At 46.7% G+C, this 20356-nt stretch overlaps 1 protein-coding gene across 2 annotated transcripts; it reads right to left on the bottom strand.

Moving 5' to 3' along the window:
- Window positions 1-489: 489 nt before the first annotated feature.
- On the bottom strand, window positions 490-11093 carry OSTM1 (osteoclastogenesis associated transmembrane protein 1). 2 transcript variants are annotated; one of them, XM_084283616.1, is made up of 7 exons: window positions 10777-11093; window positions 9300-9414; window positions 8107-8204; window positions 6619-6783; window positions 5653-5818; window positions 5251-5344; window positions 490-1431 (listed from the first exon to the last, which is right to left on the bottom strand). In XM_084283616.1, exons 1-6 carry the CDS (start codon window positions 11002-11004, stop codon window positions 5289-5291), a joined length of 828 nt encoding a protein of 275 aa, XP_084139742.1. In that variant the 5' UTR covers window positions 11005-11093; the 3' UTR covers window positions 490-1431; window positions 5251-5288. The 2 variants fall into 2 exon arrangements, with proteins under 2 accessions (XP_084139742.1, XP_084139741.1); XM_084283615.1 differs by lacking the exon at window positions 490-1431 and having other exon boundaries at window positions 2660-5344.
- Window positions 11094-20356: the final 9263 nt, after the last annotated feature.

The raw sequence follows: 20356 nt of genomic DNA on the forward strand, positions 1-20356 counted from the left end.
TTACCACATCAGTCCCAGGACTCCTCTGCATAAAACCAAGACGCCTGCTCGCTGCAGTGTGCATTTCCAGCAGCACAGTAGATTGCTACTGTTCCAAATGCTACTAAAAAAAATTTTTTTTTTGAATGAAGTCCAAAGGAATATTCTGATTGCCAGTGGCTGTGCTCTCTGTCTTAACCTAGATCAGTTTGACATAAGCCATTTATTTCATGGTTAACCCCGGAAAAATCCTGCAGGGAATAGAAATTCATGCATTAATCCTGCTCACCAGTTTGGTTCCACTTACAGTTGGATGAAGGAGCTGCTGCATTGCAACTCAAGACTCAAAGCTATTGCTTCAAATGCTTTAACAAAACAACACTCCAGAGCCCTTCGTGATCCTCACACAAACTCTTTATTACAGAGGAAAGAAAGAGACAACACTGTAAGTGCTGAGCATTACAATGAAATGTAAAGCAGCATTAAAGTTGCTCTGTGCTTAATGCTGTGGTGTTCTCAGCTAATCTTGTTTTGGTTGAATGGCATGTTCATTGCAGCAAATAAATCAGTAACGTGCAGGATTATTGAAGAGGAAAGACACATTAAACCAGTTTAGGGCATCATATTGATTGATTTTTCTTTTATTATTTTTTTTTTTTTTAGTGTCTGATTTAGCTTGGTGTTTTCAACAGTCAGTTCTAATAAACGCTTGTATAGCAGAGATTAAGCAGGTGGGAATGTTGCCCAGAAAGAGTATTATGAATAACTTAAGGCACTGGCTTAATTGCAGCAATCCATGATACTTACTGCGCTGGCACTAGAGTGGAATTTTCAGTATTAAAAGTTAAAACTTCAACCGAGCTACTAGCAAGTGTCTCTCTGCTATTAAATATTTGAAATAGCTTTCCAACATTTTCACCTTAGATGGGAGTAGGTGAAGATTTCACGGTTCCTTTAACTATTTAACTTATTTCCACCAAGACTCAACAAGTAATTAAGAAAAAAAAATAATTAGTTAACTCTGTAACTTTGCGTTTGATTGCAAAGCACTGCAACAGCATCCCTGCCCTCCTGCCACCTGGTCAGTCCTACTTCTATTTGTGAGATGCTCAGAAATAAATAAAAAAACAAACACAGCCCACACTTCAAACCACAGACTCCTTTCAAAGCTACACCAAAGTATAAAGTATTCCTGCATTCTTTATCCACAGTGGGCTGGCAGCAGGGAACATCAGGTTCTCATATTTGTTTCTCCAAGCTGTGGCATTCACCCTGCGCCCCTGTGTGTTGGGGAGCTTAAAGCACGGCCTGCTTGGAGCAGAACCCAGCAGTACCCAAAATTGTGGGAACCAAACACAGCTGTGAGTCCTGAGCAAGTTGATCCAGCTTTAGAGATGGTCCTGCTTGAGCAGGGAGTTGGACTTGGTGACCTCCAGTGTTCTCAAAGTAGAGCTGCCAAGAGGAAAAGAAACACAGTTAAGGCTTATGTGAAAGAGGAAAGCGCTCCCTGACAGCAGACAGCCTCACCACAGCATAAGCAATCTGGCAAAATCTATATGGAGTGGAGATCCCATAGAAAACACTGATGACAACAAGAGTTAGCATCACAAATACATCAAAGTCAGGATTCAACAGGAAAGATGGACAAGGAAGCTGTTTTGTCTAGAAACAACTAATTTCTTTTCTGTTTAGGGCTGAAAGTTACACAAATCCCACAGGCCAAAATTATTCCTCTTTCCCTATCTCTAATCTGTGCAAGGTATGGAAGTCCATCCTAGCCCACTGCAGCCCCAGAGCAGCAGATGTCCTTGTGGCTGCTCCCACGTGTTTATGTTTGCCAGCACAAATCAGAAGCACCCCAGGCAGCCCCTTGGACTTCAAAGCAGATGCTGAGGGAGAAGAGTGCTACCGAGTGTGCTTCCAGACACCCATTCCCACCCTCAATTACTCCCTGCACCTCCGCTCCACTCACTGGGTCAATCCCCTTCTCCTCCTGCTGTCCTTCTCTTACACTTATTACCTTTCAAATCCCAAGAACACATGCAGCCAGAACTGTACCTAGTTTTCCAGCTGAAGCTGCACCTCAAATGCTGGCGTAATACTTTCCCAGCCTTTCTGGAAGTCCCTTTGTGACAAACTGAGATTAAATTTGCCTTCGAGATATTCACATCTACTACTAATGTGCAATGCTGTCGTCAGCTGAGATACCCAGCTCTCTCCACCATGACTCACTGCACTGTCATTTTAAGAAAATCTTCCAGCCCAACAGAAATTCAACAGGAGGACTGCTGGAGGTGAAAGAGGGACTGGTGCAGGTAACTGAAAGCCACCCCATAAAAACACCAAGTTATCCCAAGTACCCTTACCCAGACACCTGTCCAATAAACTCAATTGCAACTAACGAGACCCTTTCCATATACTTCAGCAGGATTTAACTGTGCTCAAACTCCACCCTTTCTCAGCAGTTTTAATTCATTTCTTCTGTAATTCACTGCAGTGCTGCTTTGGAAATGTCCTTCCGATACTGTTTTCCTGCAAGTGGTATAATGAGGAATAATAAGCAGGTGCCTCTAAACACAAACCCCGAACAGCAGGAATATAAAACTACCATAAATGGAGCAATTAAGAAACCACACTGTTCACTGTTTATTGACAATCTTTATTAAAGCTGACTCTCAGCATTTATAGAGGATTCCTAATAAGTATAAATACGAATCAAAGTGCCACCCCACAGTTAGAAATCTTGATTTGCACAAAAGGATACAAACAACCAGTATTTCCAAAGTTCACTGTTTTGTACGTATAATACCAAAAAGGCAAAAAATAAACAAAGATGAAAGTTTAGCAGCAAAATGAGTGTTAGTTCTCCTTCAAACACACCATGTGAGTGCTTCCACACTACTCTTGGAAAGATTATAAAGAGAATTCAGTCAATTTATCTGTGAAGCATCCTACCAAAAACATAACTGTGTAAAGCAAGTTAGCAGCATAAAGTTGGAAAAAAAAAAAAAAAAAAAGGAGAAATAGTGGAGAAAAGATTTAAAATCTCAAGTGTAAACATTACTGCTGCTTTAAAATTAAAAAAAAAAAAAAAAAAAAGTCACATGAGTATTTCCGTTTGGCTTAGCAGCCAGGAAAATAAGAAAAGCTGATTTTTTTTTATTTTTTATTTTTTTTGTAAAGTGCTTAACCACCATATCCAAAAGTAATGACTTTGAGACCTACTTAACACGAATGTGCTCAAAAAGCCACCGCTTACAGTATAAAAGCTGTCATTCTGAAGTGCTGCACATACAAACTGGCTTTATCTGCATGAATGAAAGATTGTTTTGAACAGCTCTCAATCATATGATGTCCCAAATCGATGTAATGCTATTAGAGCAGGCAGCTGAATAAGTCCCAGAAAGTTGAAGTTTAAGAATAACAGATATAAAAAAATATTAAATGTCTTTTTTCCTAAAGGCAACATGCCTCTCCCAGCCGCAAGAAAGTAACTTTATAGAATAATAACCAGAAGAAAAAGTTTTCTATTATTGTTACAAGCTACCTAGAACAAACTGACTGTTGACCTAGTAATTCATGTTTAACAGAGGGAGATAAATACTTCTCAGTCATAGAACGCAAAAAAAAAAAGCAGTCATGTGGATGGAGCCAATCACTAACACAGCATTTTACTTGATATTAAACACAGTGCCAACTTGACTTTAAAACTGACAGCATGTCCTGACTCAAAAACAAAAAAACACAGTGACTAGGATGACTTTAGGACTGTTTTGTTAAGCCATTCTGTATGGTTTGAGCCCTTGTGCAAAGAAATAATTAAACAAACTAGGCTCAAATGCATGTCAAATACATAAGACTTTCATACAGTTGTTGACCACAGTCAGACACACAGGTTTCAAGAGAAATTTGATTTTTAGATGATACGGCCATGTAGTTTTACCTTACGGTTATAAAAACAGGTATTTTTGGAGCAAAGCCATTCATTAACGTCAAGTACAGCTATAAATTGTTTCAATCCTATCACTCCCCCAAGTTAGCACCATCGTCAGCCAAACCGAACCTCTGGTATTGCTACAGCTGCTGCTTGTTGAACTGTACCCACTGTCTGTCGGCAGCACTATCCATCCCTGCTGTTATTGTACAGCTTTTTTTATCTGCTTTGGAATCCCACATGCTTGTATTTATTTATTATTCATCTGTTTCTCAGGGATCATTTTTAGAACTACTTCTTGAAAGTCAAGAACTCCCAGCACAGTATCTCCATTGTGTTTCAAGGCAGTTTTCAAGTTGCATGAACCTCCCGGTTCATTTACCTGTACAATACATGTTACGCATGAAAGGATCATTTTTTCCCTACCACACTCCTGTAAACACCTCTGAATTAAGCCACAGAAAGCTCTAGACTAGGAAATCCAGCATGTCCAGTGACTTGACTTTACCTCACTTCTCTACAACAGCAAAAAAAAAAAAAAACAACACTTTAAAGGCAAAGGAAACAACACAATAAACAGACAAACAATGATGCATTCCCGGTGACCTGGGCAGACACCTAGAATAAGCCTCTGAAAATATAACATTTGAAAAGCGAAGATTTTAGTGGTTGAAGTGTGCAAATGACTAAATATGCCACTTATATCAGAGATAGCTGAATACTGTAGTCATCAATGATTACTATTCATGTCTAGCACTGGCAGTTCTGTTGCTTTTGTTGCTGGCTTTGAACATTATATATTACCACTTCCTCTGCATATTTCATGCTTTTCACAGTGACCATTGCAATCAACCGAGCAGCAGCATGACTTTAGAGAGAAGGATCAAAAAGATGGGAACTTTTTATTTTTTTTCCAAGGTTTCCTGCCCGTTCCAAGTCTGACAAGACAGAGCGTTACATGGAAATAACGTTTCAAACAGGAACATCAAGTATTACTTCAAGTTTTTCCTGTCTGTGAAAATCATCTCAAAAAGATCCAGAACCTCAGATAGGTTTCTGTGAACCAAATATGATAAATTAAAGAGGAAAAAAAAACACGCAAAGAAAGAGAGAAAAACACCAGCTTCAGCCTGAGACTGAAAAAAAAAAAAACACCACAGATTTTTCAAAGCCAGAGTCCATACAGTGTCACACAGCCCTGCCTTGTCATGTTTGTTAATATCCTTGCTTAGAAGTCAGACAGCATTTTGTTTAACTTGTGTTGCTCTGTATCATTACACTAAACCATAATTAACTCCTCTTTTGTGCCGGCCTCATTCCAACACAATTGTACCCACTGTATACCAGCAGCAGTTCTCAGGTTTTGTTTTGCAGCTCAGCTGTATTTTTCTTGGATGTTCACAAGACTGGCATTTGACTGGATACGCTTGGCTAGAAAGGGAAAAATTATATGAAAATTAAACACAAAGAATTCCACAAAACTCGTCTCTCCACTCCCCTCTATTTATCCGCCAGAGACTTGCAAACAGCTTTCTGTTCACGTCCAAAAACTTTAATGAAAAGATATGGCTGAAGCTCTCCCCTACCCTTCTTCAGGGGACAGCAGCAGACTAATAGTCGCTATTAGCGCCGTCAGCACAGCTGCAGGCAGAGCCGGCTGGGCCCCTGCTCCCACGAGAGCCAAGAGAGTCCCTGGCACCACCCAACTCCAACAGCACAGCGCCAGCGGCCGCACTTACGCAGAATGAGTATCCGTTTCTTCTGCTTCGAGTGAAGGAAGCTACTGAGGTAAAAAACAACGGGTAGGAAGAGGATGAAGGATGAAACGGCAATCACCGGGACCGTATCACTGCAGGGAACCGAGCAGTTGAAAGTCCTGCTCCAAAGCTTCCGAGTGATGTTCATCTACACGGAAACATAAGGAAACAGTGAAGGAGAAAATATTGTATGGATATTCAGGAGATTCAAGGCTATATGGATATTCAGGATATCCAAGCACTCAAACATGACCTCAGAAAACAACTTGAACAGATCTCCCCCCAGACACATGCAAATCCCTGGAAATGTAGAAACACACCATTTAAATGGAGCCAAAAATCTCACATCAAAGCTTCAACAAGCCTCAGAAAAAAAATACATATATACTCAGATATACTGTAGACATTGCCACGTTGCCCATTTCCCGCAGAACTCACTGACAGTTTGTGGGGACGGGGTTAATCTCACACATTCAGTAACGCTCTTTTTGCCCAACTGCTTGAAACCTCACAATATAACAAAGCTCCTTCCAAACACAGGTCGCAAATACCGAGGACCCCTAGAAACAGCTGCTGTAATAGGGAATCAATTATCACACCGGCTAGAACAATAGCAGTAAAGCTTTGCATTAAAAGCCAGAAGATTAAGAGATTTTTTTTTTTTTTTAAATCCAGCCCCTTCACTGTAACAAGAAATTAAAGTGCAGCTACTCAAACTGGAATGTGCTCAGGCAATCAGAAGCCTCAGTCATGCTCCCACTGCTTGACAGTGGGACAAGGACCTAACAGAACAGCCTCTCTGGGCTCCCTCCCTTCCACTGGACGTCAGCCTGCTGCTGGTCCCAAACTCAATGGGGAAAAAGCAATTCCTAGCGAGAAAAGCACACAACACAGATTGAGGAAGACCTCCATGACAAGATCTCTCTGTTGAGTATGAACAGTACTTACCGCATCTTCCACATCGATGCACAAGTGCGCGGAGTGCCCAGACTCACTGCCGTGTCTGTTCAGCTTCTGCAGGTTGTTGTAGAGGTCGTTCAACATCTTGTAGGTTCCGTTGCAGTTCTTACACACTTCGGTGTAGTTATTTGGTGACTCATTGATGGCTTGTCCCTAGGGTTACAGAACAGCACTCATACAGAGTTTGAAGGAATTACAAAAACTAGAGTCAAGCTTGAACCAAAATCCAGGTTTATAACACCCCACATTGAGGAAAGGCCCAGACAGACAACTCACATGACAACACAGGAGGAAAAGGGACCAAAACACTAATTCATTGGGCTGCTCTAGTGACAAGATCCTTTTTTGTTTGGCAGCTTATACATCTCAAACTGTTCCTTGAATCAGTAGGTGTTGTTTTTTGTTGTTGTTGTTTTTGTTTTTATTTTTTAAGAAGTACCAGCTCCCAGAATGAGAGACAAGAGAAAAACTGCAAGCAACTACGTGTTATTCTGGAGCCACAGATGGGGGTTCCTTAAGTGTTTTTTGTTTTTCATTTGACGAGGTGGATCATCTGACCATAGGCAAGTAACTGTTGCTACTGCTGAGCAACTCTGACCACGACAGACTTTGCCCTAATAAACAACCCTTTTCATTTATGGCCTTCACCATCACCGAATGCCATAAAACATACTTGAAAACGAAACTGGTCTCTAAAGACATTCCAAGCCCAGCAATCACTGTATCAGCTAACCACTGACCACTAGGTTAAGATCCAATTTGGATACTTGATTGACAGATCACTCCATGTTGCGCCTACCCAGGCACATTTCCTAGATATCATCAATATTAAAAAACACAGATGGTTCCCTCAGAGATTGCACCATACCCATCATTTCCCATTTTTACTATTGAATGATGCCAGAACTTGGCTAGTTTCCAACTGAAACAGATTATGTGCCTTTGCTTAGGTGATTTAGGGTATTTTTTTTTAAGGAAAATCACCACGTTTATTTTACAAAGTGCTATATGTTGCCTTTCTGGTATGGACTACCAAAAATTTCATTAGTGGGGAGAACTGTAACAATCATATAAGGTAGCTGGTGTTTCTGTACTAGTCTATGTTCTCAAAAGGTTATTTAAAGATTGAACTGTTAAGTCAGAAGACAACAGAAAGGTAGAAAAAGTGACAGTAAGTACAATAACGTCTGCCTGCTATGTAATTATCAACTGTTGTGAATTCAGAAATTCTGATGTGAAGTAGCATTGCAATTACATACAAAACGAAGTCAAGGTGAATACCAATCAGAATTAATTTTAGGCTCTCAGTCTGTAAATAACCACATTTTTGCAGATCACTGATCTATGTGCCTAAACTGCTGGCGAGCTTGAGAGTTTTATTTGCCTAATACGTATCCGCAGTTTGTTCAGCATAAACAAGATTTTGCTAGCAATTAGAGGATTTAGTGCTTCTCTTAAACACGACAGCATAAATACCTGAAGGTTATGTTCAAAACATGTCAGAGACTTATTGAATAAATCCAGGAATTCTACAGTAGAATTTGATAATCCCTCGCTGTTGTTCTTTAAACAATCTGTCAAAGAGAAAGAAAAACATCAGGATATTCTAATTTCTAACATTTCCATAGCTGACAAGCCCCAGGCACTCCACTCTTGCAAAGAGAGCTCTCGACTATAAAAGACAGGTCTAGTCAACACTGCATTTTCCTTAGCTGCCTGCCATTGATGTCTTAGACCTGCTGACCTAACTCTTCATCGAGAACATATCTCAGAATTAATTGGCCTTGATTAAGTGAAAGATGAAGACTATCATCAAGAGCTTTCTGAAGAGGGGGTCTGAATTATCTTTGGACTTTAAGATAAAACAAGACATTACTTTTATTTTCTACCCTGCAAATCTGGCTTTGCCCAGCAACAGTAACAGCCATTATATGACAGCAGAAGCATCAGAAGCAGAGATGAAAGGGGGGGCACCCAGGGAAAAGCTGGACCATGAACACTGGTAGAAATCAGAGTGTAGGTTATTGCTGTTCAATACAAGTGCTGACCATTTCACCAGCTTTCAGGGGAGCTCTGAGGCTTTTCCTCCCCCCCACGCCAGAGGAAGAGCCAAGAGCTGCAGTCTATCTGTAAGCATGGCACAGCACCATCAGCATGGGGATGAGCGAGTCACAAGGATGGACTTGGACACCCTCCACCCATGAAGTGAAATCACATGGATGCAGATACAAGTAAACATTGCTGTTACTGGCTTATTAACGAAAAAGTCCAAGTTTCTTACATAAATTAAAAAAAAAAAAAAAAAGACAAGGAAAGATGGGAAAAACAGAAGAAGCTACAACAAAACTAAGGAAAGTCTCCAGCAGGGTTTGCAGATTGCACAAACACAAACAACTCTAATGTAACTTCCTTTTGAAAGGCTTGCCTGGAACAAATACATATAACTTCTGGTTTTTCATACAGACTAACACCCTCAGATTTTTGGCAGTGTCCCTTACACAATAAAAACCTCCTGTAGCCCTCAGTGGAGTTGCTCTAGTTTAGGATCTGTGTGTTATATGCTGTATGCATTTAAACAAATACATACAATTCTGATCTGTGCAAATCTTAGGGCCAAAGTTAAGTTAAGTCCTAACAGTGGCTTGAAAGCTGTAGAAGGAGTCACTTACTTGCACAGTTGGCTGCCTCCCATGTTTCGTTAAAGAACTCTGAAAGGGTCACAACTACCTGCAGCCTGTCTGAGGTCAAGATGCTTTTGGCACAATTGTGGCTCTCAGAAGAATTCTAGAAGAAAAGGGGGAAAAAAAAAGCCATCAGGTGTTAAAAATTTGAAGGGGAGTTTGAGAAGTATTTTTAGGTAAACACAGCTAAATGAACGCATCTCATCACATTGTCATTTCTAGAGCAGAGTCAAATGAACAATAAACATCTTCTGATCCTCCAAATCATCCTACAAGCAACACAGCTTAGTTCACATGGTCTTTGAAGATCTACTAGGACTGCACGTGTGTTGGTCAAAAATACACAGATGCATGAAAACACAGTCAGAGCCTTCTCTGCCAGCCAGCTCATACTTATCCAGTTCTGGACAACTGCTCCAGGAGCCAGCTCAAGCCAGCGATGGGTAGGATACCATTCTCATCAGACTGCTGATTTATTTGAAGGAGCTGAGTAAAAAATGCAGAATCACTCCAGAAGCAGTTACAGAACAAAGAGGAAACGAAGCATCCCTATCAGAACTCAGACTAACGTTTTTCTCCTCCAGAGCTTTCATTTCTTCCCAAGTCACTGACAGAAAACCACGCTCTCCAGTCACCTGACTCCCATGCTCCGGTTCCTGGTTTCTAGCTGCTAAATTGCCTTAAGCACTCCCCAAAATTGCCAAAGCTGCCAAAAGCCTCTTTGATAAGCAACGTGGGACACGCAAGGAAAGAATCTCTTTAGCGAGAAGCACGTTGCTTACACAGGGAGATACATGAGAGACCCAGCACCTTTCTCTTTCAACATGGGTTTGCTTTTTAAAGAGGTTTCCCCAGTTGTTTATGCAGAGAACTCCCTGGTGGCTTCAGGAAGCGAGTTAAAACTGTGAAACCTCCTCACCAGCTTGACTCCTGAGTGGGGAAAAAACACTTTAAATCCCAAACTGGATCTGACAGAACTGTATCATTTCTTAAAGACGTTCAGCTAGGTTATTCATAAGCCTACTGAAGGAGGATTTTAAGGTGCATTTCAGATGAAATGCTGAACCTGCCCTCTTAGGCTGCCGGTACTCCAGAACAGAGGCCGTGATGAGCTCATAGACATCTTAACTGCTGGGATTTGTTTGGCAATGCAAACCCCGTGCTGAAAGCTTCCCAGCGACAGCCTCCACCCTTAAATATAGGGCATTTTGGCTGCGTTATGAACCCTTCAGGAGGCGAGGTGCCAGGACTACGTGCTCCATCCACATCCCTCACCCCACACGAGTGGATTTAAGCCCTTTACGTGCTCCCCTGTGCACATTACCCACCCACAGCCCAGCTTCGCACCCCCCTGCAGCACCCAAACCCCACATGCAGCGAGCCAACACCCAGCCACACACCCCCGCACCCCACAGGGGCGCCGTGCAGCTGCCCCCCGGCACCCAGACCCCATCCCACGCCGCACCCCGAGGGCGATGTCCCTGTAGAGCCCCAGCAGGGTGCTGTAGTGCCCCCGGCACGCCTGGCACAGCCGCACCGGGCGGGCTCGGCGAGCCAGGCACCCCGACAGCGCCGCGCTGCCCTCGGCGAAGGCGCCCAGCAGCCGCCGGCACTCGGGCTCCAGCTCGGGTGGCTCCAGCTCAGGCAGCTCAGGCAGCTCAGGCAGCTCCAGCTCGGGCAGCCCGGCCGCCATTTCGGCTCCTTCACCCAGCCCCTGCAGCCCCACGGCGGGGCCGGGCAGGAGGATGATGAGGAGGAGGAGGAGGAGGAAGCAGGGCGGCAGCGCCATGGCGGCCCCGCCGAGGAAGCGGAAGCGCCGCGCCGCTCACGGGCTGGGCGGGGGTTATGGGGTGGGCGGGTTTGTGTGTGGTGAGGGGAGCTTGGAGTTGGCTGTCCTAAATAAAATGACCCCCAAAAGTGATAGAAATGTAATAATTTCAGCCACGGTCATCGTCGAGCCCGCGCGCTCCTCACGTTTCGTTCCCCAGCTGGGCACCCTGCTCGTGCCCGCTTGTCAGCTCTCCCTGTGTTTTCCCCTAAAAAATTGCAGTCCCAAAGGATAACAGGGCACAGCAGCATGAGTAACAGCACCACACAGCCTCCTCGGCAGCAGCCACCGGGCCTGGCTTTGCACCATGGCTGTGGTGGTGGGACCCTGACCCCGCACCCGTCCCATGCCACCAGAGCTTTCTCCTCGGTGGGCTTTTCACCAGGGCTCGGGCTCTGCGCTCAGACACAGCCAAAGAGGCAGAACAGAGCCCTGTGGCTCCATCTTCGGAGCTGACCCTGCCAGGATTTTGGCCGAGTCCAAGTGATACCCTCCCGCATAACACCCAGCGTTTCAGGCTCAGCCCAAGCATGGCCAAGAGCACCACTTTTGGAAGACCACCATCGCTTGATAGGATGGGCAAAGCCCAAGGGCCAAACATGCTCTTCAATGTAGTGTGTCCCAAGCTCCCAGTAGGATGGAGGTGTCCCCTGGGCTCTCCATCCCGGCCGATGTGTCTTGTCTGGCTGCATCCACCCGGGAGAGGGCAGCAGCATTCGGGCGCATGGCAGCCGAGCTCGCCCCTTGCCCCAAGGCCAGCATCCTTCTCTGATAGCAGGCAAATTTGGTTATCAGGCAGAAAGCAGCATTCACCCTAACTGACAGCTTGGCTGCGGAGCAAACTTGATCAGTTTTCTTATAAAAGGGGTGCTGTTACCTTTCTGCTCAAGTGCTTGTACTCATGGCTACAGCAAGCAAGGCCTTTACCAGGAAATCTCAAAAATAACTCTCAGACTATCAGAAGGCTTGCATTATTGTACAGTCCCAGTTATTCCAGAAAACACAGAAAACACATCGGTGCCCACCCTGCCTGCAGGAAAAGGTCCGTATAATTCAGCAGGAGGAAGAGCCTGACCTTACTTAACAGTGAAGAGGCAGGACGCAGCAGGTGAATATTGATTTCCTATGCCGTCTTGCTGGATTTGTGGAGATGTCAGCCTGAAATGGAGAAAATGATGAGTTTGGAGCTGCAAACCTGGTTCTTATCTCTGCGTGTACAGTGTCTCCCAGCTGCCTTCAATGGTCTTTCTCCTGATTTACAGCCCTGGGAGCTGAGACCTGATGCCCTGAGCTGACATTGCTGTCCTCAGCTGAAACAGGGGCTAGCAAGAGCTGGGAGTGTGAGTGTCATCTGCAGAGGCATCTCTGAGGAGGGAAAAACAGGAGTCTTTTTATTAGTTTTATTAATTTTAACTAATTTCATTGCAAAGATGGCAAAGCTCAACATGACCAGCTTCTTACACCGTCTTGAAAAAAACATTTCCTGCCCATGGAAAGCTTTTCTTCCCTGCCTCCCTCACAGCCCTGCCTGCTCCTGATTATTCACAGGGCCAAGGTTGGCTCCTTCATGTGATGGTTATGGCTTATGTCAAAACCTAGCAGTGGTCACCACATTCAATGATTGATTTCCAGACTCCACAGAGCATTGGACAGCGGTTCAGAAGGCAATTTTGCATAACTACTTAATTAAGGGCATGCAGACATCCCCATCACACCCAAGAAAAAGAACCTGTGGGGGAACAAATATGTTAAATAAACTACTGGCTTGTAGATCTATTTTTGTTTGCTTGCAAGTGAAAATCATCTTGGCAATGCTGCATAATTGTCTGAGCAATTTCTTATTTTCAAAAGATTATGTGAGCCTTTGTCTAAAAATGATTGACAAACCCTTGTCTAGCTGCAATATTTCTGGCCAGCCTGAGACATGGTGCCTGTTAGCACAGTCCTGTCAGAATATTATTTTTCTATGTGCGTAGCAAAGAATATTAAAGCCTTTTCACTCAGTGCAAGAAGACAGTTACATCTGCTCTAAATCATGAAGAATGAGCGAAAGAACAAGTTAGGAAAAAAAAAAAAAAACAGTTCAGTGATATTGACACTGATGGTTTAAAATAATTTCAGTCTTTAATTCTGAAGAACCCCCAAAATTACCAGTGGATTTGCAAATCAGATGTCAAGTATTCCTGTCCTTCATCCTCTAGCACTTTGGAGCAGTAAAGATGCTTTGGCTACGTTGGAATCAGGGCAGGTCAGACACTCAGGACGTGAAGCCACTCCCAGACAGCATGCTCTCTATGAGAAATGCTATCCCCAAATAAATGTCAGAAATTCCAGACCTACAGGAGAGGGGTGACAATGCCTCACACATTTTTTACAAACCTTCTAGAAAGTCAAAGTTGACTCCCTGAACACACCAAAGGAACAAGGAAGAACTGATAGCACTGACATTTTGCAAAGAGCTGTTGGCTAAAATTATTATGCCTGACTGTCCAGCTCGACCAGAACCTTCATTGTACGTATCTTGGTCAATGATACAGGGAATGGGGAGTGCATGGTTTTCCCACCCTAATCCAAACCACCATGCTCTCATTTTGGAGCTTCCCCACCCACCTCAGAGAAAGGTTTAGTGAACTGTGGATGCTGTCCTATCCTTGTGGCCAGAATATCAGAGGGAACAGAACTGACCTGAGATATGTGGCCAGAAAGCCAGCATTAATTTTCTCATTCACAATCAATCATAAAGAGGACATCTGCCAGCTAAGTCCCTGCCCTCTTTAGCACCATCACACTCTGAAGAGGGAAAACAACCCCACATCTTGGTTTGAAGGCTTTTATTTTCTGTAAGTGTATAAAAGCATAATAGCTTGTGGAATCATATAGAGCCACCTGATCTTTGCTTAGACCTTAAATGTTTGCATATAATAATCTCTGATGCTCCAACGCACAGAGAAATGTCATTTCCATGCACCTGTCAGCATTTTTTGCTGGGGGAAAAAAAAAAAAAAAAAAAAAAAAAGCAGCACATTATCTTTTTTAGAACCACTAGAAAACAATTAATTGTCAGTAGTCAGTCATATCAGTCTGAAAAGATCCAGATTGAAAAGGCTCTTTTTTTTTTTTTTTTTCCAGGAGAATGCTGTACTTGAGCAATTGAATGATATCACATCTAAGGTCCTGGGTGGCGTGCCATTTCCTTATTCATATGCTTCTAATTAAGTCTTAATTGTGTCATTCGTTATGAAATGAAAGAAAAGCCGCTAGACTGGATACCTTTCGTGACAGTAAAACGGGATGGTACTGATGAAGTAGTAAATATACAGATAAAGAAGGTAGGTATGCAGCAAAAAAAAACGACTTTTGAAGAGGCCAGGCCTCAGCAGACCTCAGATCCTCAGGTCTGTCTGTCTGTCTGTCTGTCTTCTCAGCATTTCCATGCACGTTTCTGCAGTGTCACGTCCTGCTTCTCTTTTTTTTGTTGTTGTCAATGCCCAGGGACTGCCCTCCAGGCACGGAGAAAGCCCCCGATGAGCAGCCCCCAGCAATGAGGACGTGCTCCTCAAGTCCACCTCCTCTTCCATGGCTGTTGACCGCAGGGGTTAATAAAGAAAACAGAAAGCCAAGACCCTACAGCACAATTTTGGGTTGTTATAGCAGCAACCAGCATGCTGGTGAGGACCCAGGGCTGGAGGAGCTCTGCTCAGAGCTGGGTGCTGCTCGGAGAACAAACCGGGGGTGTGCTGGCAGTGCTGGAAGGGCTGGTGTCCCCAAAAGGGACAAGCTTTGTCACCTGCACCTTGCCTTTCTCAGCTGCCAGGCTGCAGGTCTGCTCAGCACGGAGGCTGTGCGTGGGCACAGAGGGAAGCCTGCCCTGGCCAAGGGGGCACAAGCACGATACCGAATGCCGCGCGTCCTTCCTGATGCTGGAAATATATATATATATATTTCATTTAGTCTCTGATTTTTCATTGAAAAATAGCTGGTTTGGGCAAAAATAAATAAAAAACAAGAAGAAGAAGAAAATAACTAACTAACTAACTAAATAAAACCCAACCCCACAGCCTTCTTTCTGGTCTTAAAACTGCGGTGCGCTCGGTGTTTCCCCGGGGCTGGCAGGATTCGGCCCTATTGGCGGGGGTCCCTGGGATCTCTGCAGGGACAGACGGACGGACAGACGTCGGGCTCCCCCTTCCCCTGGCTCACGGCTCTGCCTCGGCCACGGGCAGCCCCTCCACGGCTCAAATCAGCCTCGGGGCCGGGGGGGGGAGCAGCTAAGGGGGCTCGGAGCCCCGGGCGCAGGGCTGCCCCTCGCCCCTGGGGGGTGCTGGGGGGCCGGGGGAGCTCGGAGCCCCAGCCCGCGGGGATCAGCGCCGGGAAAGGGCTTTTTGCAGCCCCGACGGAGGTTTTGGGACCGGTGCCGATCCCCCCCCGGTCCTCCCAGCCCCTCGGTCCCCTCCTGTCCCCATCCCCTCCGCCCCCGATCCCCCCCGTCCCGTCCCTGCCCGCCTCGGGGTCGCCTCCCCTGCCCGGGGCCGCGCTGGGACTCGGCTTTTTGTTATTTTCACGGAGCAGATATTAATTAAAAGAAATACATGATTAAAAAGTAATGAGTTGAATAAAAATTATCTCCGCTCATTTTCTGATTATGTTAATTGTTAAAAACCCTTCAATCACGCCGTTGCAGTCAATGGGTTTTAATGTGAAATTAGTGGGCTCTTGATAACTTACAGTCCAGAATAATCCTGGAGGTTTAGTCATCATTCCTAATAACGAGATGTTACTAAGAAGCGAGATTTTACATGATTTTGCCACGCTCAGCCCTTCCCCCATGGTCGAGGCTGCCTTTGTGGCGCCCAACTTCACTTCGCCGGCGTGGCAAAAAAAATCAAAGTCTGCTCCTCATGAGGACGGGAAAAAAAAAGACTTATTTGGGGCTGCCCTTTTATTATTCCCCCCGTTTAACTCATCTCCACCCTCGCCACCGTTTCTCTGATTGCTTATCCCGCTGAGGGGCCAGGCTCGCAGGCAGCACAGGTCCCTACAAAAAAGGATCGCAGCGATTCAGCCGGTTAGGGGAAAAAAATCCCTGCGGCAGGGATCCGCCTGCCCCGGAGAGTTTCCCCGATGGGTGCTGGCAAAGAGCGAGATAGGTGACGGCCAACCTCAGCACCGCGCCTCGGGAACGCACTGGGGCTTCGTATAGGGGCGAAGCCATGGCCCCAGAGCACGGGGATTTTCCCCACCGAGCTCCTTTCCTCCAAATTCGTTTCATTTTCCACGCCGGCAACCCCAGGCATCCTTCCCTCTTTGGCATCCTCGAAAATTTGCGTGCCTGGCAGGAGGGGAAGGGAAGGGAAGGGAAGGGAAGGGAAGGGAAGGGAAGGGAAGGGAAGGGAAGGGAAGGGAAGGGAAGGGAAGGGAAGGGAAGGGAAGGGAAGGGAAGGGAAGGGAAGGGAAGGGAAGGGAAGGGAAGGGAAGGGAAGGGAAGGGAAGGGAAGGGAAGGGAAGGGAAGGGAAGGGAAGGGAAGGGAAGGGAAGGGAAGGGAAGGGAAGGGAAGGGAAGGGAAGGGAAGGGAAGGGAAGGGAAGGGAAGGGGCGCCCCATGCCTTCCGGCTGCGGCGGGACACACGGCCACGGGACGGACTGACAGCAGCCCAACTCTTAGGTTCGAAAAAAAAAAAAAGGGGGGGAGAAAAAAAAAAAAAAAAGGCAAAAAAGGGCAGGCACAAAACTCGCCCTCTCCATTAGCGGGAGTGTGTGTGTGCGCGCATACCCCCGCATCCTTCCCCCTGCAAGCCAAGCGCTGCGTGTCACCGGGAGGGTGTCTAATTGCTGCTGACAGAGAAGCAAAAACCGTTTTGGCGACGAGCGAGGGGCTGCAGCGGGGGCGCCGGTGCCGGGGCCCGTCCCCGGGAGCCGCTGCCCGGAGGGGGGGGCGCTGGCTCCGCGGGACCCCGCAGCCCTTTCCCCGGGTCCCCGGGGGGCAGCAGGGCCGGGATCGGGCCCTTGGGGCGCCCCCTTTGCCGGGGGTGCCGGGCATCGGGGCGAGGTGTCGGGGGGGTGCCCTAATTTGTTGTGAAGGGGGAGGTTTGGTTTTGTGGCGCTGTATTATTGTTATTATTATTTTTTCCTTAATGATTATTATTTTTTTAACTCTCGCCTCTGGTAAAAGGAGGCACTTGTTTACAGAGCCCCGCTGCCCCCTTCCAAGCTGGGCCAAATGGGATCGGGGGGGGGGGGGGGACACCCTCCGAGCAGGGCCCCCGCTCCGGCTCGTTTCCCTATTTGCATCCGCCGTTAGCTGAAGATCATTTTAATAAATAACAATGAAAGGGGAGCGCATCTAGAGGGCTTGTCGGCAACATTCAAAAGCCAATAGAGTTTATAATTCTACTCTATCATTTCTTATTGATTAGAGTAATCAAGATAAAAAGCTAGCCGGGCTCCGAGAAGTTCAGCGGCATATCATTAAAGATAAGAGTCAGTTAATTCTGGCGCAGGGGTAATGGTGCCGGCGATGAAGAGTTCATTTGCATGAGATGCTGAGCCCCGTAACAAGAGGACAAAAATCACTAATTAGGACTGCAGAGTGTCTCGAGTTCTTCAAGCACCCTTTCGAGATGAGGGATGATGCAAAGAGAGCGCACTTTTATGTAAATCCCGGGCAGGACAGCGCGGCCGGGGCGCTGCGCCCCGGCGGGGACTGCCGAGAGCGGCCGGGGCTGCCCGGGGCTGGTGGCCCGGGGCTAGTGGCCCGGGGCTACCCCGAGCCCTTCGGCTCGCCCCTTGCCCTTGGCCGGGCCTCCTGGGAGAGCCGGGCCTGCCCCGAGACCTGCGGGGATGGGGGGAGAGAAAGAAAGGAAAAAAATATATATATATAAAAAAAAAATCAAAGCTTTGCTCAAAGCCGTTAAAAAAATTAAAAACGGGTTTTATTTTTCACCAGGAACAAAATAATAGGATAATCAAACGGTGCCCCCCTCTCCGGCAGCCCGAGGGAGCAAGGAGGGCCCCGGGGCTCTGGGGGGCTCCCCAAAATAACCGGTGCCCCCCTCCCTCCCCCCCCCATCCCCCGCCGCCCCCGGGTGGCTCTGAAGTTGTCGCCTCGCCCCAGCCCCGCCACCCGCGGCTGCCGGCCGAGCTCTGCCTTTGCCCTTCGCTTGGAGAAAAGGTCTGGCGGCCTTCCTGGGGGGCCAGCCGGGGGTGGCGGCGTGGGGAGCGGCGCCGTGTCCCCCCACGCAGCCCCCCTGTCCGTGCACACGCGTGGTTCCCCCACGCAGCCCCTTTCCCACCCCTCTCTCGCCCCACGCGTGGGCGCGCCGCTCCCTCGCAGCCCCCAGCACCCCCACGCGTCCCGGCACGCCCCCACGACCCCCTAAATCCTCCCCCAAAACTCCCCTAACCCCCCTCCACGTCCTCCTCCCCACGCGTGCTCCCCGCCACGCAGCCCGCGCTCTCCTCCCGCCTCGGCTCCCCTGTCCCCCGCCCTGGGGACTTTTGTCTGGCTCTGCGGCTGAAGGCTCCCTTCCCCTTGTTCTTCCCATACAGAATAAAGTCAGTCTGTATTTAATGGTTATGGCGGATGTGAGGAGGATTTGGCAAATGAAGAGGCCTTTCGCTCTAAAATATTGTTCCTTACGTCGTGTGAGTCTACCAACCCACCACGACCCCATATTCTTCTCCGGGTGTCTGACTCGAATGACAAACGAGCTGATTTTTTCAGTACATCGCTGGGAAATGTAGTGAGTGATAATAGAGATTTCTCTTTCATTTTTTACGCTTGACTTGGTTATTGTTGCTTTTCTTTTCCCGTGATTCCTTCTGAGGATTAGCTCTGACTTCCCCACTATTGGCGGTCAAAGTGGCCCAAACTCTGGATGACAATTGATGGGGATCAGGGGATTGCCCATTCTGTGCCTGTAAGAACTGATTTGTGCCAGAGAAACTCATCAAGTATAGGCGAAGAATAAAAAGCATTGGGGGTAAATGTATTCATTGAGAAGGGTTCTTCCAAATTGCTTCGAAGTTTTCTTAATGAAAAGTAACGCTTGCAGCAATCAACGGCTTTTTGACGGATTACAAACCTGGATAGGACTATGGGGCTGCATTTGAAAGTGCCCCGGCCTTAGCATGGGGGCAACTCGCTCACAAAAGTGTAGGAACGGGGGTCAGTCCGGAAAATGCAAAGCTGGGGTTTGATGCGTGTAGGAGTAATGAAAGGTGCATTAATTTATTAACACGGTGCACACAGGAAAAGTGAAAGCGCGGCCCGGTGTAAGAAGAATCATTAACTCTCTACCCCAGGGACCCACCCAAGGCTCGCCATTTACATCAAAATAGTTATTGTATCTTCGGGGGGAGAGCGAAAAAATCCCGCGGCAGCAAGAGTCCGAGCGAGAGGTGGGAGAGAGGAGAAAGGAGGGAGAGAGGAAAAGAAAAGAAAAGAAAAGAAAAGAAAAGAAAAGAAAAAGAAAAGAAAAGAAAAGAAAAGAAAAGAAAAGAAAAGAAAAGAAAAGAAAAGAAAAGAAAAGAAAAGAAAAGAAAAGAAAAGAAAAGAAAAGAAAAGAAAAGAAAAGAAAAGAAAAGAAAAAAGAACGAGAAGAAATAAACGAAGAGAAGAGAAGAGAAGAGAAGAGAAGAGAAGAGAAGAGAAGAGAAGAGAAGAGAAGAGAAGAGAAGAGAAAAGAGAAGAGAAGAGAAGAGAAGAGAAGAGAAGAGAAGAGAAGAGAAGAGAAGAGAAGAGAAGAGAAGAGAAGAGAAGAGAAGAGAAGAGAAGAGAAGAGAAGAGAAGAGAAGAGAAGAGAAGAGAAGAGAAGAGAAGAGAAGAGAAGAGAAGAGAAGAGAAGAGAAGAGAAGAGAAGAGAAGAGAAGAGAAGAGAAGAGAAGAGAAGAGAAGAGAAGAGAAGAGAAGAGAAGAGAAGGAGCGGAGCGGCCCCCCAGACCCCCTCTCCCCGCTGCCGCCGGCCCCGCCGGGGCTCCCCGGGGCTCCCGGGGGCGCTGGATGTCGGATCTGGCGCTGGCCCCGGCACCCTCGCCCCTCTCTCTCCCCCCGAAGTGTGGCTTCGGACGTTTAAACATCGATTTTGCTAATTAGTCTAATCATTAAGGGCCGGGAGGCGGCATGCAGCGGGGAGGGAAGGCTTTGTCCCCCCCGGGCGGGGCCAGCTCCGCCGGTCGGGCTGTGCAGCACCTCGCTTGTCGTCGTTGGTTTCTTTTATTA

The sequence above is a fragment of the Netta rufina genome (genome assembly GCF_964035555.1).
Source record: "Netta rufina genome assembly, chromosome: 3".
In the NCBI taxonomy this organism is placed as follows: Eukaryota; Metazoa; Chordata; class Aves; order Anseriformes; family Anatidae; genus Netta; species Netta rufina.